Source organism: Aptenodytes forsteri, unplaced genomic scaffold (assembly GCF_000699145.1).
Source record: "Aptenodytes forsteri isolate BGI_AS27 unplaced genomic scaffold, ASM69914v1 Scaffold4, whole genome shotgun sequence".
Lineage (NCBI taxonomy): Eukaryota > Metazoa > Chordata > Aves > Sphenisciformes > Spheniscidae > Aptenodytes > Aptenodytes forsteri.
Window position 1 is genome coordinate 2,521,999 of NW_008795442.1, and position 26,102 is coordinate 2,548,100.

A 26,102-nucleotide genomic window follows, 5' to 3' on the forward strand; every position below is an offset into this window, starting at 1 on the left:
TCGTAGTTTCCCCTCTAGAAGAAGTGGGCAAACCAGTTAGGAGTAGGAAACAAAGAGTATAGCAATAGAGATGGATGAACAAGCCCTTTTAGGGCTAAACCCAAATGCTGATGCGGACTTCAGACAAAGAGTATGTAATTAACTTGCTTATCTCTAATAATTGGGGGTGCCGTTTCAGTGCAAAAGTCTCTTATTTTCTTGGGCGGGGAGTTGGGGGTTTGGGGTTTTTTTGTTAACCAATACATAGGGTTCGTGGTGGCAAGTACAAAACAAAGTCATGTCACAAGCATGTAAGCTGAAGGTCATGTGTCACCAATTCTGTGAAATTACACTTAACGTGCATAGAACTTGTTTTTCTGGGCTCTGACTTTTTCAGTCCTTTCAATTCTTTGCACTTGTTGCTCAGCTCCTTACGTAGGTTCCCATAGAATGAAAAGCAGCCACTGAAAACAATGAGTTGCTTGCAATTGCCCTTTTAATTCTTAGATGTGTGTTTTTTTAATTTGAATGGATTACTTACCTTTAGTGTCTTAATGAAATGTGTGTTTTTAACTATAGTGAAGCTTGTATTAGCGTAGAGTAGGTTAAGAAAGTAATTGTGGTATGTGGGTAACCATTACTTTATAAAAGAGATGCTCCTATGAAAAGGCATTACAATTTATATAACTATTTAATGAGTAAATATTTCTGCTTACTGATGATTATCAAGTTGATTCAACTGTCTACAAGATAACCTCCAGTAAAATCTTTCAGAAATGAGGATGTTAATACCTTGGTTTTGTGTTCATAAAACAAATCCTGGAATGTATAAGAAAGTTAAAAATGTAGTTTGATACAGCTTAATATTGCTAAGCAGCCTGTTAAATATGTTGGTTCTGGGTATTTGTCCTTTTTGAAAGGATGGATATGGTTAATCTCTAGTGTTCTGTTAATAGAATATCACTAAAATTTGAAGCTTATAGACTTACTGACCTTTTAGCTATGCAGTCTGCCTAATTTTGAAATATTTTATAGTAAAAGGTGACTTACCTTTTCACTAATTGTGTAAGATGTAACATATAAAGGATGTATCAAACAATTTCTAGGAAAACCGTTCAGTATAAGAAAATTACCAGTACAGCCTACAGGAAGTGAGTTCTTGTTTCAAGGACTTATTTCAACTCACTGAATAATTACTTTGGGAAATTACTTTGGTGAATGGAAACAATTATGAACTAATGCAAAAAAAAAAAAAACCAAACCAAAAAAAACCAAAAAACAACAGCCAAAAAACCCTCTTGAAATACATGCATTCATAGAATTGAAATAACGTTGTTAATCTAATCTCTGTTTCAAAAGTTATTTTACTGTTTTGTATAACAGGCCACACTAAATCTTAAAGCAATTAGATCAAGTTAACTGTTGTCAAAAGCTATTTAGAAGTTCTGATAAGCAACTTGATTATTTAAAACTTGGTAGAACTTTTTTCCAGTCTCTGTAATAGAGTCATAAACTGATGGCTGTCAGGTGATCAGTGTTTGAATGTTCTTTGAGCTTGAGGTGTAGAATGCAGCCAAAGAGGTGCAACAAAAATAGTGAGTTGTTTTCAGTGAAAAATCTAAATCACTTTCTCTTAAGAATTTGCGGAAGGAATTTTAGCTTGGATGTGAACTTCCACCCAAATGAAAAGGCCCTGAGCAACTTCCTCTAGTCGACCCTGTCTCCAGAGTTCCCTTCTAACCTCAACATTTCTCATTCTATGACTTTCATATTCCAGTAACAAAAATCTTTGTATTGAATGTAAAGTGGAAATGGGCACCTATGATATTAGCATTTGAAGAAACACTCTTGCGTTATGGTAATTAGGGAGTCATATAAATACTTGGATGTATCCCAATAGTTTGGTTTTTGGAAGGAGAGCTGTTTAAATGTGAGTCTAAGTGTGAATGAGATGTCTTGCTGTGTGGTTTGTTCTTTTCAATGAAACTTACTTGGATATTTGCAGGCACTAGCCTACTTTGAGCAGCTGAAGATATCTCAGGATGCTTGGCAAGTCTGCGCAGAAGCATTAGCTCAGAGTATATACAGGTAATGTAGATAAGAATCATTGCTTATTTTCATAGTAATATGTTTGGGTCTGGTTTTAGCTCTACAGCGTAATAGGCAAACTAAAGTGCTGAAAGTTAATATGGTCTTCATACTATTTTTAGTATCATAGTTGGTCTATGGCTTCTGTATAATGCCTTTCAAGGAAGAGCAACATATAAATAAAACTCCGTATTAATTTAGTAGCCTAAAGACTGCTGCTTTATGAAATCCATGAAAAAAGAATGAGTTCTAGTGCTATCTTTTGGGGGAGGAGAGGAGTGCTGAAAATTTCCTGTTGTGAGACCATAGGCTTTATATGCAGTAATCTCAGTAGTTCCTTGCCCCTATTCTATGGAGTAGGCCATCCCGTTTTTCAAGATGCAAAGAGTGTGTAGTCGCCACTATTCTTGCACAAAGTTGTGTATTTAGATCTCAAATACTAGGTTGTTGCTGTATCACAGAATAATTCAGGTTGGAAGGAAACTGAGGGATGTGTATCTCCTGAATAACAACAGTGATTTATAGTGAATGCTTTTTAGTATATGATTTATCAAACCTTCTGACTCCAACGGAGTACGCAGTAATTAACAAAACCACACAAGACTTGAAAACAGCATTTTATAATCTTTACCAAAATACATTGATTGTTACAATTTTTAGACAATAAGATAAAAAACTTGTGTAGATTACATAGCATGTGGAATGTCCCTTCCTAATCTATACCTCAGTTTGTCTTCAGCTTTGTTCTTTAAGACACCATGTACAACTTGCACTTGGTGTACTAATGGACCCCGAATGTATTATTGAAGCCTTTTATAAAGGCAGGATACAATAGGTATTGTGGTTTTGTATGTTCAGTACTGAAATCAAAGCATAACAAATTGGTGGCTATAGAAAAAAAGATTATAATATCAAACATAAATATTAGTTTAACAGTTGCTCATTTTTACTAAATGAACTGCTCGGGTATTTGTCATTTTTGCTTTGAAGTAATAGCAGTAGCATTTTTCTCTGATGCACAGTAATTCTTGGATTTGCCAAAGGGACGACCTGGTTGCAGTATTTGAGGAATTTTTTTCTTCCCAAAGAAGTGTACCATATTGCCATGAGTAACAGAATTTTCTTTTCTTTTCTAGTGATGATCACATCAAGTTCTTTTGCTTTCAAGTTCTGGAACACCAAATTAAGTTCAAGTGAGTAAGCTTTCTTGACACCAGTCATATACATCCATTTAATTTTCCCTTTTTTATTCTGCTTGCAAAGAAACTTAAAATGGTATCTGTCATCTCGGTGTGGTTGATGAGATGGCTTTAATCTGGTCCAGAGGACTTTTTTGTATTTCTTCACCTTTTCCTGGGAGAGGAGTAGTTTGCTTTTCAGCAGCTGTTGGGTTTTGAGCAGCATGCTCTACTTAGCTAGTCTAATACCTGTGTATGGCCCAACACAGACCCAATTGCCAAGGATTGCTTGAAACTTGCTTAGCCTTTCCTTTCTGGAGATTCAAGCCTTACTCTGTACTCTCACTGATTTTTTGCAAGAGAGAGTCCTACAAGCAGCAGCCTTGCTCAGTACAGGGTCCTGGACTTCAGACAAAGCCCTATTCATTCAATAACCATGGCAGAGATGTTAAGAGAAATAGTCTTTTCACTGAGTGGTGTTTTCATAGAATCATAATTTTAGGAAAAAATACTTTGAAATATTTTTCATTGCATGGAACTGGTTGTTTGGGGTTTTTTTTTCACATTTTGGGCTCCTTTGGTCTGGACTTGAACATCATGGCAGAGGTGTCTGCCTCTTGGAATATCATCGTGACTGGTTGGAATACACTGAACATGTAGGTCAGGCTTTAGATAGGAATAAGATGTATTTTGCGACTGATTTTTCACAATTATGTATCAGAGCAAAAATGAAAGACTTAACTTTCTGTGATTTTTTATTTACCTGATTTTACCTCATTGTCCATCTTCCTCTGCTTGTTCCACTCCTGTCACTTGCTTCCTGCAGTATGTTTTCTCTTGTTTTCCTGCTTATTTTCTTTGACTGTTTTCAGTGGGGTTGCTTTTTTCTTCTCCTTAATGAATAGTTACTTGTGACAGGAACACTGGAGTCTCATTCAGCAGTCATTCCTGTTAAGAACTGTACCAAACCTATAGCTAGCTCTATTGGGAGGAGAGTGTTCTCAGCTTAGCTAGTCCTGGGAAGGAACATGTTGTGTGGGGGTAGTATTTGAAGTGGGCTGGGTATAATGTCGAATTTTGCCAAGACTATATGTATGACGTAAAGCAGGATTACTTGTGTGCTTTTTTGTTTTGACACATGTCTGATAATAAATGTACTGTAGGTCAGATAAGTGAAGGACTTCCTTGTGCTCACTATGGACAGTCTTCAATGTGTAGTAAACAAGTTTGAGCATATACAGATGTCTCTTCCTTCTCCCCGTGGCTTACGATCAAATGGTTATTTTTATCAGGGGCATAAGTCCTGTCCTAACATCTGCTCCTGATAGAGCAGCTTTCCTGCAAAATTTCAAGCTCCTACTCCAGTATAGGAGGCAGTAGTGCCTCAAAATGTAATCCATTATTATGGGCAAAATGTTTTTTCCTTATTTTTATGTCTTTGATTCAAAATTTTAACATGCAAATAGCTGTGTAAATTCCTTTTCTAGGAACCTTTCATTTACATTAATGTGCAGTATTATGTGCAATATTAAAAGAGTTTTTTGCCTTACTGAATGTTGCGCTTGTCATGAAGGAGTTGTATTTTGATCTCATTATGCTTTGTTTCAGATACTCTGAACTTACTGAAGTCCAGCAGCAGCTAATTAGGGAAACACTGATAACATGGCTGCAAGCACAGGTTAGTATGTCCCTTCACAGCGGTCTTGCATAGTAGGCTTTTTAGTAGGCTAACATAAGGCATTGAGTGTGGGCTAAATGTTTAATCTGTCATTTGAGTTTAAAGATGGGTTCCTGAAGATATGTGGTATCTGATGGTTAAAAGCTTGTAACATGCTAATCTTTATTAGAAATTCTTTAAATCAGATGTTGTAAAGAAGTCTGTGCTTGAACTTATTACTAAATATAAAACTCTTACGTCAGATAATGATTGTGGTTTAATCAGTTGTGTGTGAAATGAGTAGTATTAAAAGTTTCCCTTTAGAGAGGTATAATCCAGATTCCTGATGTTCCTGAGTGTCTGGAGGAGGAGCAGTAATTCTGTTTTTAAGACCCTCCTGGCCTAGCTCCTGTCTGCTTAGAATACTAGCAGATGTTTATGAATGAACAGCATCATTCCTCTGTTACACTATGGCAGAGTACTGGCTACTCGTTCTTGTGGAATTAGTTACTGTAGCTGAACATGTAGTATCAGCTGGACCCAAGAGTTTGCAATCAGCAGAACCATCGAGTGGGCTGATACAAGTCTTTGGCTATACCTGCCATTATCTAGTTATCATTACACTTCTGCACTGGAAATTAACATAGTTGCTTTGTTTGTAGAAAACTTAACAGTAGGAAATGGAATGTACTACAACTTGAAAAAGGACAGATCATTGTGAAATGTATTAAATTGCTTTTAATTTTTCTTTGTGGCAAGCTGTTCTACAGTTAGGAGGAGTTTATGGAAAAGGAGGAGGAGAGAGAGGGAGAGGGAGATTCATAGTGACAGGCTTTTTTTTTTGTTCCTCTGCCTGATGAGCTTAGATTTAGGATTTTCCTGTACTATTCTTAAAGCTAACATCTAATTTAGGCACAAGCTAGCTACAAGAGGACTGTAACTTGTTTTCTGGAAGTTCTTGTTTACTCCTTTCACCAAACTAGCAAACTAGCTTTTAGTCTTTGAATAGTACGCTTAATGTCTTAGTACTGAATGAAAGGCTTAGGACTGTATCACCCAGAGAGAATGTTTTCCCTGTTTCATTACAATTTAGCTAAATTTTCTTAAAAAGCCTTACTTTTCCAAGGATTATTGATCTCGGCCAGGAAGAGAGGTAGTACCTTAATCACTATACAGAGATCAACAAGCATACATGATTATTCTCTAATTTAGTAAGAATATACAAATAAAATATCTTGTTTCTACCAGATGCTGAATCCCCAGCCTGAGAAGACTTTTATTCGCAACAAAGCAGCACAAGTCTTTGCATTGCTTTTTGTTACTGAATATCTCACAAAATGGCCCAAGTTTTTTTTTGATATTCTATCAGTAGTTGACCTTAATCCACGAGGCGTGGATATGTACCTCAGAATCCTGATGGCTGTTGATGCTGAGCTGGTAGACCGGGATGTTGTTCATACATCAGAGGCAAGTTATTGTTTTGCATTAACATTTGTTTTAAACTTCCAAAAAGTTATCTTACTTTAATTAGAGCAGAAGACTTGTAGAGGTGGTGTTTTTTTCCTGTGGCAACTCTGCCTTAGAGACATTATGTGGTTTAGATCCAAAAGCCATATGTTGTTTAATATTTTTTATGATTTCATACTTTTCAGTTAATGTATTTTTTTGCTTGAAGGGCTAGCAAACAAAAACTAATGGATTGAGTTAGCCAATTTAATGTTAGACTGACTCATTTAAAAATGTTAATTTCTTCTAGTGCCTGTTTTAAGGAGTCCTAACATCAAAAATCCATTTAATGACCTAGAGGACTTTTCCCCTTTGTCTGCCTTTCTTCAGTGTTTGGGCATTGTGATAGGAAAAAAAAAAAAGAGCAAAACCTAGGGTATTTTGGTTTTATTTCTTGCAAGAAAAAAAATGTGCTCTCTTTGGGTTTCTGATTTGAGTTATTTGTCTTGCTAGGACAAGTGGTGTCTGGTAGTGGATACAAAAATGCTACTAATTTGACAAGATGCTAATCTATGACAACACTGATTTATCCTTTTTCTGTATTGATAGGAGGCTCGTAGGAACACCTTATTAAAAGATACTATGAGGGAACAGTGCATTCCAAGTTTGGTGGAATCTTGGTACCAAATCTTACAAAACTATCAATATAATAACTCAGAGTTGACATGCCAGTGCCTTGAAGTAGTTGGAGCTTATGTATCCTGGATAGATTTGAGCCTCATAGCCAATGAAAGGTAGGGGTTTTTTGATGGAATATCTTTGCAAAAATAACCTTGATAGCAGAGCGATTGACTTTGCAAGCCAAGCTGATATAATGGCCAAAATAGACACTACACAGTTTGCTGGGTTCTCCTTAAAATATACAAAATGCTGGGTTTAGTCAGTACAATAGACTTTAAAACTGTCTTATAAAAAGAAACCATTGTAAATATGCACACAAATAATATAAAGCTTCTTTATGCTTTATGCTACTGTGTACACATAAAAATAAACTTTTTTTTCTCTGAAGGTTTATAAATATGCTGCTAGGTCACATGTCTGTGGAAGTTCTCCGGGAAGAAGCCTGTGATTGTTTGTTTGAAATTGTAAATAAGGGAATGGACCCAATTGATAAAACAAAATTGGTTGAATCTTTATGTCAAGTATTGCAGTCTGCTGGCCTCTTCAGTATTGATCAGGTTTGTATATTGATTTTTACAATAGGAATGAGTCATAGGTTTCCAGCAGTTCTTAAATAAGCAAATGAGCAGAAAACTATAAAACTAAGTCCACAGATTAGGGAGAATGAGTTGTGCTTCTGCATCAAAGCTAAATGCTTCTTACACTTTTCTCAGATTAACAGCTTGTTATTAATATTCCTTATTCATTTAAAACACACTGCATTTTGTTTGTCCTCAGTATGAGTTTTTCGTTTTAGAAGCAAGGTATTAGTAACTCCTCTGTTCCTCTCCTAAAGTGTGTTGTGCTTACTGTTAATGCTACTTCTGTGTTTCGTTGCCTTGAATCTTCTCTTCTAAATGATTCTGTAATAGGTATTGTAGCCAAGGGAGAGGGGTTTGTTTTTTATGGTGAGACATTAGATCAGCTGTGCATAATTAGGTAGGGGAAAGAGCTTTCTTAAGGGCACATATGCTGTTCTGCATGTCTGCACCATCAGACATGAGGCTTGAAATTCTTACCTGTAAGCTGGAAAAATATACGTACTAACTAAACACACATTCCCTGGCAGTTGCAGTGTTTAAGGAACTACCTGCCATGTTTGTTACCTGCCGTGGAGAAAGAGGAACCAGTCCTTATAAAGCTGTAGTCCTTAGATTGCAAGGCAGTTATCTCTTAATTTTTGAAGCCTTTGTCAAATTTGTGTTCCTACTAGAATGCAGAAAATGTGCATTCATCAATTCAGGAGGTGTTCCTCTAAAAAACCTTACCTCGGGCTCTCTGAGGAAGACTTGTTATTCTTCTCCTTTTGTACAGTTATGGCAGGGAGCAAAACATCTGTTTGGGGTGACTGGTCTAGGGATATTTCTCAATTCTGATCAATGTATTTCTGCAAAAGCAAGCCATAAATATTTAATATTAACTCACTCTTACAGGCAGTACTGAAAGTTATTCGTTATCAGTATTTCTGAAGTGAGCTACAGCTGTTAATTCTTTGAAGTTTTCCCATAAAAAGATTTTCCTCTTATACAGCCTAAAATTTATGGTAGGTATGTGCTTCTGCTTTTATTTTGAACCTGCTTCTTGCTGCAAAGTAAAAAGAGACACAAACTAATCTGAAGCGGTGAAGCAAGCTGCTGTTGTATAATGGAGGACAGCCAAATCTGGCATTGCTTTAATTTTTCTCTCTCCATTCCCCAGGAAAAACTAACCAGGCAATTGTACTTTCCATCTAGGAGACAAACGTTGGTTTTACTACTTTTACACACTAGACATGGGTAGTACAGTCTGTAAGCTCATGCCATTTAAACATGAGCTCTGCTAGTATTTTTGATTGGATGTCTTTTCTTGCAGGAAGATGATGTGGATTTTCTAGCCAGATTTTCTAAGCTGGTCAATGGGATGGGGCAAGCACTAATAGCTAGTTGGACTAAACTGATAAAAAATGGTGATATGAAGAGTGCTCAAGACACCCTGCAAGCTATTGAAGCAAAAGTGGCCCTAATGTTGCAACTGCTAATTCACGAAGATGACGACATCTCCTCTAATATAATTGGCTTTTGTTATGACTACCTTCACATCTTGAAACAAGTAAATATGTCTGGCTTCAATTTAACATCACTTTTTGACATATGATTTAGTTTGATTTTTGTGGGAATAATGAATCTCATACTATGTGCAAGCTGACTTGCAAAATAGGTTTTTTGACTAATTAGTATTCAGTATCTTAATGGCTGTGGTCATGCTATTTCTATAGTGTTTTTTAGAAATCTGAAGGAATTGGGTTACATCTTGCATTAAGCAGAAAGAAGGCTTGCAGATCATATGGCTGTTAAAAAAGCAAACCTGTCTTTTCCTATTAGACACTAATAAAGGAGTTACTATACAAAAAATAACACTTGAAACTTCTTTTACAGCTTTCTGCTCTTTCAGACCAACAAAAAGCTAATGTAGAGGTAAGTATTTTCTTTTTACTAGAGATTCTTTTTTTCAAGAACACATTGGGTCAGAATCTTTCATTTTGCTGAAACAAATCACGTTTTATTTATATGCCCTAAAATGTGCATGTGACAATAATTAAAAGGGAAGACTTAAAAGTAAGGACTTTATGTTCCATCTTCTGCTAAGTAGCTACAGCTGTTTCTTTAAATAGTAAACCTACATTGAATTGTGTATGAAGATGAAAGCTATTTTAGAGCTGGTCTTCCCAAGCAACCCGTAAGCATATGTTGGTAAGCTCCTATACAGTCTGTACTGTTGATAGAATGTTCTTAAGTCAAGATAGAACAAGAGGTTTTTTTCCTGAAGCTTTGTATTTTTATTAAATCATGCCATTATTCCAAAGGATTGGAAGAAGTATATGGGAAGGGTTATCATAAAATTCAACCCTTGATAGTATCGTAAGTTAAACTTATGAAAGAAGCTGCAATTCAAATGTAACAGTTGTACTTATAATGAGCAGTTATATGTTAAGCATTACATTGAACTGTATATTAAGCTTAAGTTTATATGCTTGAGTTTATGTATAAACTTGGGTTTATATATAAAGCATTAAGTTTAACAAATAAGGTTTATGTCCAGTTTTGGAGGTAGTAAACTTGTTTGGTTTTTTCAACGCTGTCCTTTTTTCATTTCTTTTCCCTATGACACTTCTGCAGCAACGTGGATGTACTAATTTAGATGTTGAACTGGTTAGATTGGTGCAGGTATTTTGTAAGTTCATACAGCTGACAGCTGTGATTCCTTTTCCTTTACAAAGAAAACTGAATTCTGTACCTGTTCTAACATGAAAAGTTGAATTTGGATAACTGTGGTCTAGATTATCTTGATCTGGTTTTGTCTAATGTCTGTTTAAATTGGATGAGGTAACACAATAAGAGAAGTTTGATAACATCACTGAATCTTCTTTGTTCTTATAACTGGATCAAACCAAATCACTACTGCGGTGCATTTAAAAGACTTAAAATTTGAATGTGTTACTGTCCCGAAATCTGTTGTTTTGTTAAACTTGCTTTCATACTGAAGAACTTCGTGTTATAATTATTTCTTAATTTTACTGAGCACTTCTTAAGGATTTGTGTTTTGTGTTAAGCTGAGAAGCAGTCATACCAATCTTGCTTCTTTCATCCAACTCATAATAAGAAAGTATTTGGAAATAGTCTAAATCTTATTGTAGTCTGTCTTAAGCTTTGAGTTGTGTCCTTAGCAGCATTCCTTTAAAGTTTTGCACCCAAGAAGTTCTCACTTTCAACTTGTTCATTATTTGAATGGAAAAAAAGGGGATCTTGCTTATTGTGCCTTTGAAGTTCCAAAGTTTTTTTTCTCATCAGCAGGATCACATTTTTAATTTTCAAAATTACAGGTATTTCTAAGCATTTCTGGCTACAAGCATATCATGTTAATGTTTTGCAATTATTTTAATTCTGTAATGTCACTTCTTACAGAGAAGCAGAGACTTCTCACAGATGATGCTGACACTTGGTGTCAATAAAAAGCCTGATCACGTTCTTGCTATTTGACCATGTTCTTCCTCAAAGTATTACAAGTGTCTGTTTCTGCAAGATTACCAAGAATTTCACCTCCGTAACTTAAGTTTAATTCATTGGTCCATTTTGGTGTTAAAGAACTTCGGGTTTTGCACTTAAAATGAAAAATATGTAATCATGATTCATTTGTCAAAAGTGTGTTTTGTTGTTTTTTGATTTACCTTGTTCCCTTGTTTATTATTTGTCTGAAACATATGGCTATCCACATTCAGAACCTCCAGTACTGGAAGAGAATCGCAAAATGCTAATCAAGTTCTTGCTGGTATGATCAGCATTTTCATTTGCTATAGTTATTAAAAAGGCTGTTGGCTATTGAATTTAACCAATATGGAAAAAAAAAAAGACACAAGTTTGTTTTTTTCACCTGGTAGTAGGTATAGGGATGAGGTGATCTGTAATGCTGATCAAATACCTGTTATAATTCTACTGCGTCTTTTCCAATATTCAGTGAATCCGTTCCTTGTAATAAGTATAGGGATATGTCCTGCCCCATTACTTGTTGCTACTTAATATTCTTTTAGAATTCTAACACTTTCTTCTTGTCATAGATATAAAAATGGTCTGCCTCTGATTCAGTTTTAATTAGTCAGAATAGCTTTCTGTCCATTTGGAATATTTATATTTAATACACGTTTTTGTAGGTTCCCCAGAGCAAACAGTTAAACTAAAGTGAAAATTAAAATATAATAGATTTTAAAAGACTTGGTTTAGGTAACTGTGTGTGTCAGTCCAATTTCTATCCATCCTGGAAAGCATGAATGGAATGGAGTACTCCATGTATTTTAAACATTAAATCAGAGTTCTAGAAACCTGAACTAGTAAATGCTTAGTAAGATCAAAGTGATACATTTAGAGTTTGAGACTTCAGTAGAGACGAGATCAAGTCTTTATTCCTGTTTTAGGACTTGCCAACAGTCCCTACTAAGGTGAAATTGCACATCAGTGTTTTAACTGATCTAACAACTTGCCGCTGCTGAAAAGGGAAGGTTTTGCTTTTCTTACTCTTGTTTGCTGCTCCTGGCCCTTAGTCTTGGATTCTTTGCTGAACCAATTCAGCTTGGTAACCTGTCCCAAAAAAACCTTTCAAGGATGTTGAGCTATTAGAGAAGTTAATGTTACGGCTAAGCTGACCTGCCCCTTTAAAATAGGATCTTGGACAACCTGTTTAGCTTCCTCTGCCTAGTTCAGTCATCTTAATTGTTGCTTTCAGCATGAACTGAACAGCATGTTACAAGCAGGAAACAAAGCCAGATAATACTGTCAGAGACTGAGAGCTCCAAGTCATTTATGCTGTGTGACTGGAATGGTATCTGTGTATTGTTTGGATATAATCCATCTGTTTTAATTTGGCCTGTTACTTCTGCTAAACCTCTGAAAATAATAATTTAAATAGGATTTAAAATGTTTGTAAATATTTAACACTTGGTTTAATGTTTCCTTTACTGTAGGATTTCAGCTGTTGCTGCTTATCACTTGTTTGCTTCTGTGCTTACAGTTCTGTTTTTATCTTAGGCGATCATGTTGGCTGTTATGAAGAAGTTGACATATGATGAAGAATATAATTTTGAAAACGAGGTATTGTGTTATATGAATAAACAGACAAATGCAACTTAAATTACATGTAGTAAGACTTGCTCATGCTTTTAAAATCCATATTTTTTCATAGACTAAGGATTTGAAGGTAGGAAGCAAAGGTCTGTAGGCTGAATTTTTTTCCTACGTGGAAAGCTTTTTTAACCTCTGGGCATGTCTGCATAGGACAAAACAACATAGTAAAGGGATATCCAAGTCAGTTCAGTTAACAGAATATTTCTGGCTGCATTTGTGCCTAACTATTCCTAGACAAATACAGCTGTGCTGTTAGCTAAACATAGCTATTGTGCTGGCTTGTTCAGTGTGAGTTTGCGTGTTTCTGCACATCACTTCTGTCTTGCAAGAAGATTTGAGAAACATCGTGTAACGAAACTCTGAGATGCTGCTTGACCTACTTCAGATGGTTAAACCTCTGCAAAAATAAGCTAAAGGAGGCAGAAGGTCTTTGATTTCACTTTCCTCTGCTTATATCTCTGTCAGCCAGCAATAATGATTGAATATGTTAGACAGACTTACTTTTGCTCCAGGCTGTTCGGAGAGCTATAGTCTTAAAAAGGTTAACTTAAACTGTATGCAGTCCATCATAAAAGTTTCTGTCAGTTTAATTTTAAAACTAAGCTAGGTGCTGAGAAAGAACATCGTTGAGGAGTGAGTCAATTTTCAAGAATTGGGTCAATAAGGCTTTGCCAAGAGCATTTTCTTTCTTGTACTTTTGGCTAGTTTTCAGTTTGGAAAGCCTTTTTAATATGTTTCTGGACTGAATGCAGTGGATCTCAACATATTACAACCAGCCAAAAAAGGAGCCTGCTGTTATGTTGCAAGAGCATAGGGTGAGCATTATTGAATTCTCTGAGTGTGGTATACTGTTCTTGTATGTGCACGTTTTTGTTTTAGGTGTAACTGTCTAAAACAGTCGTGGATTAATTTAAACATGAAAATATGGACTTCACTGACATGTGAATGTTTTGTAGGGTGAAGATGAAGCAATGTTTGTGGAGTACAGAAAACAGTTGAAACTGTTGCTGGACAGACTTGCTCAGGTCTCACCAGAGTTACTGTTGGCATCTGTCCGCAGAGTTTTTAACACTACACTTCAGTAAGTTGTTTTTTTCTAACTTGTTTACACGATGCCCTTAGCTTTTTTGCCTTTTGTTACTGTTAGAGTTTGTAATGAACATAAGTGTGATGTAGCAAGGCAAAGCCAATTGATAGAATGAGCTTCTTATAAAGCCATATTTATCATGAAGTTGTATAATCTTTTGCTCAGCAGCTTAGAAAGAAAAAGGTTTCTTTTTGTAACCTTAAAAGGCAGCTAATTTTTTTTTTTTCCCCTAGAGATGTTTCTTGATTTCTGTCATTTATCTATACAACAACAGCCATTTGGACAGGTGTTCACTTTACACGTCAAGGAAATGGTTATGAGATGTGGCAAATCATTTTATGTATTACTGCTATCAGAAAACCAAGGTTGGATAGGTAAAAGAAACAAAAAAAACCAGCAGAACCAATCCTAGAAACTATGCATGTAAACAAAGAAACATTATTACTAGTTGCCTGACTAGGAGGACAATTGCGTGTATACAAATAGGAATCTAGTATTGTTGGTGGCTTCCTTGTACCTTGCTCTTTAGTGAGCCCTCTTTTTAAGTGAAGCTGAATGGCTTCTCCACGCATCATAGTAGGTGATTTTGTACCTAAATAAACACTTCAAGAAATCTGTAGCTTTCAAGCTGAAACTGGTAAAAGAAAATTGGTAGCGCTTTGATGGAGAGGTGCTACATTTGTGGATAAAGTCTTCCAGAAGCATCCTGAAATACTGCCTAGGTCTTAACAGTGTTTCTCTTAGTTTAAATCTGCTCTTTTTATGCTGTGCATCTGAAGAAGGCTCAAAAGAAAATACCAACATGGTAGAACTGTGATTATTTCATAAGCTACTACAGACTAACATGATCTTCATATTCTTTCTCTAGGAATTGGCAGACTACGCGATTTATGGAAGTAGAAGTAGCAATAAGGCTGCTGTATATGTTGGCTGAGGCTCTTCCTGTATCTCATGGTGCTCACTTCTCTGGTGATGTTACAAAAGCTACGGCTTTACAAGACATGATGAGAACGGTAAGCATGTGTGTTGTGGGAGCTATTTAAAAATGCTAATAAAGACTGGAACATTCCAGTTCAAATGGCTCATCTTAATTAACAGCACGTCACCTACATTGTAGTTTGGTGTTATAAACAGCTGAAGTACTAACTTGCTAATGCTTTTATTTGTAGCTGGTGACTTCTGGTGTTAGTGCCTATCAACATACATCAGTGACCCTGGAATTCTTTGAAACGGTGGTTAGATATGAAAAATTCTTTGCTGTTGAACCTCAGCACATTCCAACTGTTCTAGTAAGTTTCATGTCATTTACATTTTCAACTAGATAAGACTAGATAAGTTCTTTAGACTTAGGAAATTTTCTTATTTTCTGAAGGTCACTAAAGAAGCTGCGTTTCTTAAACTGTTGGATGATTAGCTTCCCCCCACCTTTGTTCAGGGATTCTAAGACTGAGATACTTTCTTGATTGCAGATGGCATTTTTAGATCACCGTGGTCTTCGCCATACAAGTCCCAAAGTACGAAGTCGAACAGCTTACCTCTTTTCCAGATTTGTCAAGTCTCTTAAGTGAGTAAAGTTGTTACAAATGTATCCAAATTGCACTGAATTTACCATACATAGCCCTGTACGTCACAGTTGTCACTGAAACAGGCTGGGCTTCAAACGGACTGCAATGAAGCAATATATCAAAACAGTGCTCTAGCAGGATTGTCCTATTGTGTGATACTAAGGTGGCAGTGGAAAAACTTGTCACAGAACAAAACTTGAATACATATGCTTAGCTTATTTTGATTAGAGGTTAAAACTGATCAATGATGTAAATATCTGCCCTGCTTTTCCTCAGTGAGCAGAGCTGAGAGTGAGTGGGTCTGGAGACTCCAAAGAGTAACTCTTCCCTGACCAAATTCTGAATATTTACAGAATTTGTACTGATGAAGTTTTACTCAGGGTATTAGAGCCCTTCAAACAGTCCTGTCCTGTTGGTCTTTTTTCACAGGCATGTGTTTAATGTAGAGGCAGGAGAAGCTCCAAGATGGTTCAGATTTGAGAATGATCCTATTTTTCAACTGTTAATGAAAATATTTCACTCAGATGTGTGAGGCTATTTATGCATGTTTTTAAAAAAATGGGGGAAAGAAAGAAATGTTTATTTCCCACTGTGCCATGTATCTATTTGGCCTGCCACAAGCACCATATCCATAAGCCAGACTTTTCTACAACAGTGCTTTGATATTTAAAGGGGAGTTCAATATTGAGAAGGTAGTTTAGTGTCTAGCTTTACAGCTTAAACAAAATAGCAGGAAACTTGTAAAAATGCACATGCTTCTAAATAGCGTTATGTACTTGTGTTTTACTTCAGTAAGCAAATGAATCCCTTTATTGAAGATGTTCTGAATAGAATACAAGACTTGCTGGAACTTTCTCCCCCTGTGAGTATTTATAGCAGGTTTTTGTAATAAGTAAGGCTTGGACTTATTCATCAGTGTGCCTGAGTACTTACTGAACTGTAAGCTTAGCACACAAATGTTTACACGCAAATAATTGTCTTGCTTTTTTGGTGTGAGATCACTCGCATGCTTACATTTGTACCTAATTGTAACAATCTTGCTTATGTGGGTTCTGGAAGTATAGGCTAGAGATGGGTATATAGAGAAGGCTGTCTGTCTGAATTGTATGAAAATAGTTGTTCCTTCAACTGTGTTTTTACCTGTACTTGACACTTCTACTTAAGTAGGAAGAGAATAAAATTATTGTAAATGTACTATAGAGATTACTTAGGCACTATTAAAGGAAGAGTAGTAACTTTAAACTTTGAGAAGACAACTTTGATAAAGGACATTCAGTGAATTATGCCTGTTATCTTCTATTTTAGGAAAATGGTTACCAGGCTCTGTTAAGCAGTGATGATCAACTTTTCATTTATGAAACGGCTGGAGTATTAATAGTTAACAGTGAATACTCTGCAGAAAGAAAACAAGTTCTAATGAGGAATTTGTTGACTCCGCTGATGGAGAAGTTCAAAGTATTGTTAGAAAAACTGATGATGGCACAAGATGAGGACAGACAGATGGCACTGGCTGACTGCCTCAATCATGCCGTTGGGTTTGCTAGGTAGGTACAGCACCGTGACTCTGTGTGTTTCTGGTTTGAATAAAAGGGAAATATAAAGGATTTATTGGGAGGAGGGGTTGAGTTTCTACCTGTGCTTTATTGACCTAGAAAATTTATCAGTGGTTGTAGAATTTCTTATGGTAGCCCACAAAATGAGTTAAGTCCCCTTAGAAAAGGCTGCTATGAGTGTAGATACAGAGAATTTTGAGCAAGTTTATAACGAACCAGCATCTATTCCCTTCCTCAAAGAATTGTATGGAGCTATTTTAATCATACGGTGTTTGTAAATTGTTAGAATTTAATTCTCCAAAAACTGCCAAAGTGTAGCTACTTCATATCAAATAATTCTGTTCGTTACTTCCAGTGTTTGGCTCCCATTTCATGAAATGGGAGTGCATGGGTTTTAAAGCATATGTTGTTCTCAGTGTTACTGCTTCTTCATTGTAATGGAAGGTGAGCTTATATAAAACTTGGTGTATTGCTTTTACAGCCGAACCAGCAAGGCTTTCAGCAATAAGCAAACTGTTAAACAATGTGGCTGCTCAGAGGTTTATCTGGACTGCTTACAAACATTTTTGCCAGCTCTCAGTTGTCCATTACAAAAGGAAGTTCTGAGAAGTGGTGTCCGCACTTTCCTTCACCGTATGATTATTTGCCTCGAGGAAGAAGTTCTTCCATTCATTCCTTCTGCCTCTGAACACATGCTTAAAGATTGTGAAGCAAAAGATCTTCAAGAATTCATTCCTCTTATAAACCAAATAACAGCTAAGTTTAAGGTATGATATTGCATAAGCTTTTCAGGGTCAATGTTGCTGATATTGCCTCTTTTCTGGTTCCAGAAAAATAGCTGTGTGTCAGAACCTTCTCTCACAATTAGTAAACAAGTATATTTCTAAGGCTGCTACTGGGAAACATAGTCTTCAACCACAGTCGTATATTGCTGGACTCACAGTGATTAAATTAGTGGTTTTTGTTGATTGGTCTCAGAACTTTATGCTGCTTCTAAATTTTTGGGTTTAATATTTTAAAATAAAATACTACTTGCTGCATAAAATTATTTTTTATTGACACAATTAACTTCATGCCCCCAGCGAAGTGTTAAGCTGATATTACAAACTATGCAAGCTCTGAAGTGAATTTTCTCATTTCTTATAATGGGATTTCCAGAAGATACAGAGATACAGAAATACCAGATGCGCGTATAGGAAGGAGTATTGATTTACAAGATCTTGATGCAGTCGCATAAAAATGTACACTGAGGCTTAATGCATTGTTATTCAAAATAGGTTGACAAATACAGAGGTTTTGAAATGGAGGCATGAGATATGTATTAAGTGGGAGTAAGACCGTCAACTGATTATCTAGCAAAGGTTCTTGAAGTGTAGCCTTCGAGCTTCCTAGTTTCAAACAGTTCAAATGCAAAGTCAATGAAATACGTGAAGTTACTAACCTGTACTCGTGGTTCATTCCCTGGAGCTGCCACAAGAATATTGCGCTGTTGTGAATGGGATGGGAAATTCATTGCTGTATGAGAAGGTTAAGAAGCCCTTTAAATAGGCTTAAATAAGTCTTTCAGCAGAATGCAAAATTAAAATTATTAAAAGTGAAGAGAAGTGCATTTTGTGAGCCGTAGAACAGAGCTATAACATACCTATGTGAATCTAGCATGTGGACCTCTGGAACATCCCATCTGCAGAACAGAGAGAAGGAATTTTGAAAAATCAAGTATTTCAGAGATTAAGGAGGAAGACTCTTATTATTCTAGTCCTTTTCGTAAGTTATGCTAAAAGCAATTCAAGATAACAGTAGATAATTAAAAATTAAAAATAGTCTGTGTAAGGTAAAGAAGGTTAAAAAAAAAAGTCACAGGAGCAAGACTGGACAAATACCACGTTCAGGTGTAATGTTTAACTTTGTATGATACTGTACCATTCTTACTACAATATGTTAAAATAAAGATCCTAGCTTCAGTAGTCTCACCTTGAATACTTTCAAGGTTTTGTCTTTAATCTTTTCTTTACTGTACTTGCTTTAAGCATTAAGAAATGAACATCTGAGTTGCCTCTTCATGGAACTCTAGGGTGTGGCTGAACAGCACACACCTTCAGTTTTTCAATTCGTAAGTGTTCGACTAATTTAGTGCCCTTACAGGTATTTCTCACTGCAAGTAGGACACAAATGACAAGTTTATTCTGTAATGCCGGTAGTATTTCAGCTCAGGAAAACTTTTCTTTAAGCAGTCTTTAAAGACAAGTGCTACGAAAGGTGGCCTGCTGTCAGTTTTAACATCTTAGAGATGCATTTTCTGTAATGACAGTGACTATACAATAGCTCTCCTGGATATTTCAGGGAATTTGAAATGGTGTCTGTCTGAACAGAAGGATGAGAAATGCTGAAAAAGCTTCTGTTCCTACTCAAAATGAGACTAGATAGGTCTAGATATTTTTGTACAAGACTTGAAATAGGTGATGTGTAAAGCAAGATGCAGTAATGTTCATGGTGACCCTGATGTGATTCACTTTATAAGTAGTTAGCACATGAAAATACTAACTTTAAAGGTGAATCAAAGCTGAGAATTGTAACAAGCCCTTAAGTTTTAATTTCCAAATGTTCAATTTCCGTAACTGTTTGAGTTGATACCCTCTTCCAATCTCCACAGACACAGGTTTCACCTTTTCTGCAACAGATGTTTATGCCACTACTTCGTGCTATTTTTGAGGTGTTGCTCCTTCCAGCAGAAGAAAATGACCAGTCTGCTGCTTTAGAAAAACAAATGTTACGGAGGAGTTACTTTGCTTTTCTGCAGACAGTAACTGGCAGTGGAATGAGTGAAGTCATAGCTAATCAAGGCAAGTAGTTCAGTTTCTCAAAGGATAGTACTATGGTTATTCTCATCTAAGTTTTGTCTACTAAAATCATTAGCCTAGTTCCTGTCAAGTACTATTAACTATGTTAAGGTAGAATGGACTAATGTAAATACAGTATCCAACTTACCTGTTGCCTACCTGTTGTGCAAAAATTTGGGTTTGTGAAATCCAGCTATAATAGGCATATTCTTCCTATTGATCTTTTCAGCTTATATGTGATCATTGTGTCTATAAGAAGAATGGTGTATAATACATCCTCATGCATCATTGTATTTGATTGGTGAATCTGAGATCATACAATATGTAACAATGTATAGCAATGTTCAGACTGTTGGGCAAGACCGCTCACTGCTGCCAATATTCATTGTGGTGTTCATTTTCTGAAGGACACATCAGTAACTTCTGTAACTTTTTATTACTGTCACCTGATCTTGTTATCTATGATAGGAGGCATCATATGAGTTATATGTAGTTACCAGGTTTTCCTCACCCTTAGTGGCCAAATGCAAATTAGTGCTTTTCATAGCAGAAATTTGAAGTCGAATGTCCAGTTGCTTGATTCTTTCATTCTCTCAGTTTGTATTCCATCAAAATGGCTAAGGACTTGAAGCTTTAAAGTGACTCACCTGATAGGTGGAGCTCAGACTTCCTTCCCCCCCCATCCTAAATTGATAGTAATGCCTGTGGCATCCTTAGTGGCCAAATGCAAATTAGTGCTTTTCATAGCAGAAATTTGAAGTCGAATGTCCAGTTGCTTGATTCTTTCATTCTCTCAGTTTGTATTCCATCAAAATGGCTAAGGACTTGAAGCTTTAAAGTGACTCACCTGATAGGTGGAGCTCAGACTTCCTTCCCCCCCCATCCTAAATTGATAGTAATGCCTGTGGGAAAGGTAAGGGTGGCATTAAGAAGTAGCGAGAGCTTTCTTGAAAGAGGCACTTTGGTAGTTGTGATGAGCCAAGAAAGTTTTAGAGGAATCAAACAGAGATAAGTATAGACGCAGCACAGAAATTTGAAGTGTGATAAAAATATCTTTCCATATATTGGAAGATAAGTGAACTACTTCGGTGCCGCTAAGTTTTAATTAACTCTACCAGGTTTGGGTAGAGAGGGGAAAACTTGTATTTGTAAGCAGGTCAAAGTACCCCCCTCACCTTTTGTGTGTATCAAAGGCCAGAAGAGCAATTAAAATCTCCAAACTTATTAAAAAAAATAAACAATTATAACCTAAATAAGAGTTGTCTTGCATCGTAGGGGAAATTCCAAAAAATATTTGAGATTTGTGCAAAAAAGAGCTATTTTGAAGTTGAAGCATGTCTTCCAGGTCAGTATTTATATAAAATAGTGTAAGAGTACAGAAACATTTTAGGCCGCAAGTTGAAATGACATGCTCGTTTTAATGCGTTTAAGGTGCAGAGAATGTGGAACGTGTGTTGTTCACTGTCATTCAAGGAGCAGTGGATTATCCAGATCCTATTGCACAGAAGACTTGTTTTATTATTCTTTCTAAGTTGGTGGAGCTTTGGGGTAAGACTGTCTTTCCATAATTCCTTTGCAGCTGCTACTAACCATGAAGCAATAATAGAACATGGAATGTTACTTTTCTTTTCAGGAGGTAAAGATGGACCAGTAGGTTTTGCAGACTTTGTCTACAAGCACATTGTTCCTGCATGTTTCTTAGCACCTTTGAAGCAAACGTTTGACTTAGCAGATGCCCAGACAGTATTGGTGTGTATTATGGACATTTTTTTTTGCTTTCATTCTTGTGGGGCAGATTCAAGCTAAGAAACCTACAATGGCCATGTGGTATCAAAGATTGTCATCTCACAAATAAAATCCCTTGTGTTTTTTATTGAGGTACCTGGATGATTAATTATTGAATATCGTGGTACTGTATTCTGTAGTTCACCTGTGCTCAAAATCAAGCTAGAGAATTGCAAATCTGAGTATTTAACATTGACCTGTATTACTTACTAACTAATGTTCAGTGAAAGTGAACACACACAGGTGGCTGTGGCTGTTCTTTAGTTCATTTTGGGTTCAGCTGTGACAGAAATTTTTCTGGTTAGAGTGGAACAAAAATTGGAAGGTTGAGGCTGTTATCATTGTGTGAGGGGAAAATGAGGGAATAATGGCTAGCCCTTGTTTTGGGCCTCGTTAGATTCTTTGGCTTTAAATACTTAACCAATAGACTAATTGAACAGTCTAATGTTATGTATTACATTGCAGGCTTTATCAGAATGTGCAGTGACGTTAAAAACAATTCATCTCAAAAGGGTAAGCTTCATAATACTTTGCAGGGAATAACTCTTGCAGGTTTCTTTCTAGTACTTTTATCAATTTCTAAAAATTAGATACTTACTAGGGTGAATTACTACTCTACTCTCATATAAAATAATAGGATGACTGTAATGCTGTGTCGGGATACAGGATCCAGTAGTTCTACCTCTTGATAAATTACTGCAAAATATTGACTCTTAAGGAGAAAATTGTGCTCCCTTGATTGCTACTGTGTTTAATTGATCAATTGGCATTCTTTCACTTTGCAGTGTAGTACTTACTGACATAAAAAGAGCAGTTGGAGATGTACTATAGAGTACTTCTGTGAAACCTAAAGGTATCTTTCGATGTGTAGGAGACTAGGTTGAAAAACATTTAGGGAAAAAAATGAATTTTGCATTGTCTAATGACTAAAACACTATAGCATATTTCCGTTTTTAATGGGAAACGAAACAGTTTCTGTGTTCGTGTTACTGTTTCCTGCCACTCCCTTTAACTTGCTGGCTAACTTTTCTGTCAAATGCAAGTGAAAGTCACAACTACACAAACTTTCATCCCTGGAAACATTCAAGGTCAGGTTGGATGGGGCTCTGAGCAACCTGATCTAGTTGAAGATGTCCCTGCCCACAGCAGGGGGGTTGGACTAGATGACCTTTAGAGGTCCCTTCCAACCCAAACTATTCTATGATTCTATGATAAAAATTGTAAGAAGTTATAAACTGGCAGAGAAGCAATTGTGTTTTAATTCAGGAGAGCTTCTGAGTTTGTTCCTTTTTCCTCAAAAGCAATGAAGAGAGAAATCTGTAGGAAATCAAGCTTTGGTAAATGAAGTAACATCCTACTTACAAATACCATTTCTTTTAACACTACAAATATAGGAAAACGATCTGAAATATTTTTCTCCTCATGTGAACTGTATACCATGTTCAAGTTGTAGGGTAACTTACATGTGAATTAATAAAGTCGATTCGCTTTCCCCTGGTAGATGTATCAGGTCATGTTTGTATACTGCCAGTGTACAGTAATCCCTCTTGTGATGAGAGGTACCTGATAAATGCAGGTAAAGAAAACAAAAACTAATGTGTTAACCAAAACAGACCTGTCTGTCTGCTTCTCCCAAAATTTTGGAAGTTCCATTTTAGTACTGCGTAGTCCACTGCAAATTACAGAGTCAATGTTACAAGAATGTTACAATGTTACAAGAAGAGAAACACTATGTTCAGGGGTACGTGGCTACCAAATTTCGCAATGGGGAGTAGTATGGTAAAGCAGTTGGTAGATACTAATTGCCAATTTTTTTTTTCTTTCATATGTCAGATAGTGAAATTAGGGCTGTCTTCTTACTTAACTGACTTTTACAGCTGACATGTCACCACAAACTGACTAGCTGTACTGTAATTCTTATTTCAGTGCAATTTTCGGTGCATTCTTCTGCTGTGTAACAAAAAATACCAAATTGCAGTAGAATCCTTAATGCCAAGGTTGAGAAATATTTTTATTTGCTAACAGCCAAGAATAACATGAGCATTTGGTATTTGATATGCATATTTCTCTGTAAAATAGTCATGTAGACCACCTGTTTTCAAACTCTTCTGTACCGTACAGTATAGGGCTATAACTTCCCATTTGTACAAAAATATACTTGAACAAATTATGTACTGCTTTTCTTTAGGGTCCTGAGTGCATTCAGTATCTTCAGCAAGAGTATTTGCCTTCTTTGCAAGTAGCTCCTGAGATCATTCAGGTAGGAATTCCTAAAAGAACATTTGGAAAACTCTTAACAGTCATAAATGCTAAATGGGAACAAAATGAATACTTACAAAGTTAAGCTCCTACCATCTCTCAGTAAAACTTACTCTGGTATGCAATATCAGAATAGGATTAATTTGGCATAAGGAGTAAAGTTACTGCAAGAGTACCTTGCAAAAAAAGAGTCCAGTGCATGTGACTGTCTAAGCCATCTTCCTACTTTAATTCAAAGTTTAACTTGAGGAAGAAGTATCAGTATCCTTAGAGTAATAGCTCAAAAGTAAAATGAAGAACGTTGAATGTATAGAAAGTGTGATGATAAAAGCTGTATTCAACACTACAGAAATTTAAGCCACAGCACGGTTCTACTGCCAAAAATGATGTACAACATTAAGTGTGGGGGTTTTGTGTGCTTATTTTGGAGTAGTGTAAGAGGGTTCTCAAAAGTGAAACTTTACACCTCAAAAGTGAAACTGAGACACCTGACCATCGTCTCAACATTAAGCATTGCTAGCCATATGGTAAGCATTGCCATGAAGAAATTGTTAGATGAACACTGACAACTTAATTTTAATTGCAACTAGTTTGGATACTATAGTAATCGGGTTTGCTGCATTAGGAGACAATTATACTCATTATGAGACTTAAACTGTAGAACTTTTAAGTGGCATTAAATACATGTAAGGATCAAATATTATCGCTTGCTGGCGCCCCAATGTTTTCTCATCTAAGATTTTATCTTTTTCAAGTGATAGACATGTTCTGTAATCTAGAGTCACTTAGTGTGTACATAATACTTCTTAAGCATAAATGTTCATCTGAAGTATTCATTTCAAAGCCACCAGAAGTTACTGGAAAAGTTAAAGGTTTAGAATCTCCTTAATTGCAGTCCTTGTAGATAGTCCTGTTTCTGTCTATTCAGCTAAAAGTGAATGTGATATCCTGTATCTGAAAATACAGTTTTTTCACCCCAGAATGCACTTAGTCTGTCATAGCCTATTACGATTTTTTATCCATAACATGCTTTGCTTCGGTTGCACATCAGGGAAAATACAAACTAATATCAATGGCTTTACATACAAGGTATTCTATATGCTCCTTACGTATCTCATGTTGTCTTGTTGCTTCATTTAGTTATTTAGTATTTCTTTATTCTCTCTTAAAGGAATTCTGTCAAGCACTTCAGCAGCCTGATGCTAAAGTTTTTAAAAATTACTTAAAGGTAAAGATTTTTTTTCTTTAAATAGCTTTTAATTCCATTTGAACTTTGTCACGCAATTCAGTTGTGGTAGTGACCGGAAGTAAAATTGAAATATTGAATTATTTAATAGTTTTTAGCTATAGGGAATCTCCAAGTAGTAAAAGCAGTTATTTGGAAAGAATGAGCAAACAACAACAACAAAGCTACATCTGTGGAATTGTCACTTATCCTCAGCACCTTGCTGTCTCCTCAATAGCTTGATATTCTTGTGGCTTACGTTTAATAGTTGAAATAGCAAAAAAGTGATGTTGTAATTGTAGAGAATGTGTCAGAATGCTTCTTTTTTTGAGGGTGTGAGTGTAATCGAATAGCACAAGTCACATCCTTGAACCTAGTGTGTTAACCAGTATGTTCAACAAGAAAATTATCTCTGTCAAACTAATTATCTTACACCTCAACCATTCTGTCTTGTATTTCCTTTGCCTTAAAATGCTTTTTTAATAAATTTTTAACAGGTATTCTTCCAGAGAGCGAAGCCCTAAGGAAAGTACTGGAATCTCATGTACCTGTTCCCATAATCCAGAACTCTGGTTGTTAATTTATAAAAACGCTAACTCTTGTGCCATTCAAACTGGTTTTGTTTTTAAGAAATGTTGCTTTGTGCTCACATCAGTACATATTTTAGCCTTTCGCAAAAAAGAGAAATGCAAATCCCCCACCTGTGTCTCAAACATGAAGGTATGTGACAACATGAAAAATTATCTGTATACCTACACGAACTTTTATTATGTATAGGATGATTTAAGCTTATGCTGTAACACGTACAGCAATGAAATGACACTTATTTTTGAAATTAAATGTAAAAATCCCTTCAGACCATAGCAATGGTTATTAAAATGTGTACATTTTTCAGACTGAGTAAAATGTTTTCATAAGACATAAAATTCATTTGTTCATGTATGGTGACATGAAAATAAAACAATCAAAGTCATTCTTGTAGATAGTCATTTCATTGAAGTTGTCTGAATTATAAAATATATATATACCTCCTATAAAACAGATTGGTTTAATAAATGATATCATTTAAAAG

The 26,102-nt window shown here is 36.0% G+C and overlaps 1 protein-coding gene across 3 annotated transcripts; it reads left to right on the forward strand.

Moving 5' to 3' along the window:
- Window positions 1–26,102, forward strand: XPOT (exportin for tRNA). Of its 3 annotated transcripts, XM_009281102.2 has the most exons (24): window positions 1–130; window positions 1,985–2,067; window positions 3,204–3,260; window positions 4,854–4,923; window positions 6,151–6,369; window positions 6,958–7,142; window positions 7,418–7,586; window positions 8,920–9,156; window positions 9,483–9,521; window positions 12,624–12,686; window positions 13,676–13,800; window positions 14,675–14,819; window positions 14,976–15,095; window positions 15,276–15,370; window positions 16,164–16,233; window positions 16,677–16,915; window positions 17,406–17,691; window positions 19,575–19,764; window positions 21,193–21,309; window positions 21,395–21,510; window positions 22,012–22,059; window positions 23,735–23,806; window positions 24,977–25,033; window positions 25,528–26,004. In XM_009281102.2, exons 1-24 carry the CDS (start codon window positions 71–73, stop codon window positions 25,552–25,554), a joined length of 2,889 nt encoding a protein of 962 aa, XP_009279377.1. In that variant the 5' UTR covers window positions 1–70; the 3' UTR covers window positions 25,555–26,004. The 3 variants fall into 3 exon arrangements, with proteins under 3 accessions (XP_009279377.1, XP_009279379.1, XP_009279380.1); XM_009281104.2 differs by lacking the exon at window positions 3,204–3,260 and having other exon boundaries at window positions 25,528–26,102; XM_009281105.2 differs by lacking the exons at window positions 6,151–6,369; window positions 6,958–7,142; window positions 7,418–7,586 and having other exon boundaries at window positions 25,528–26,102.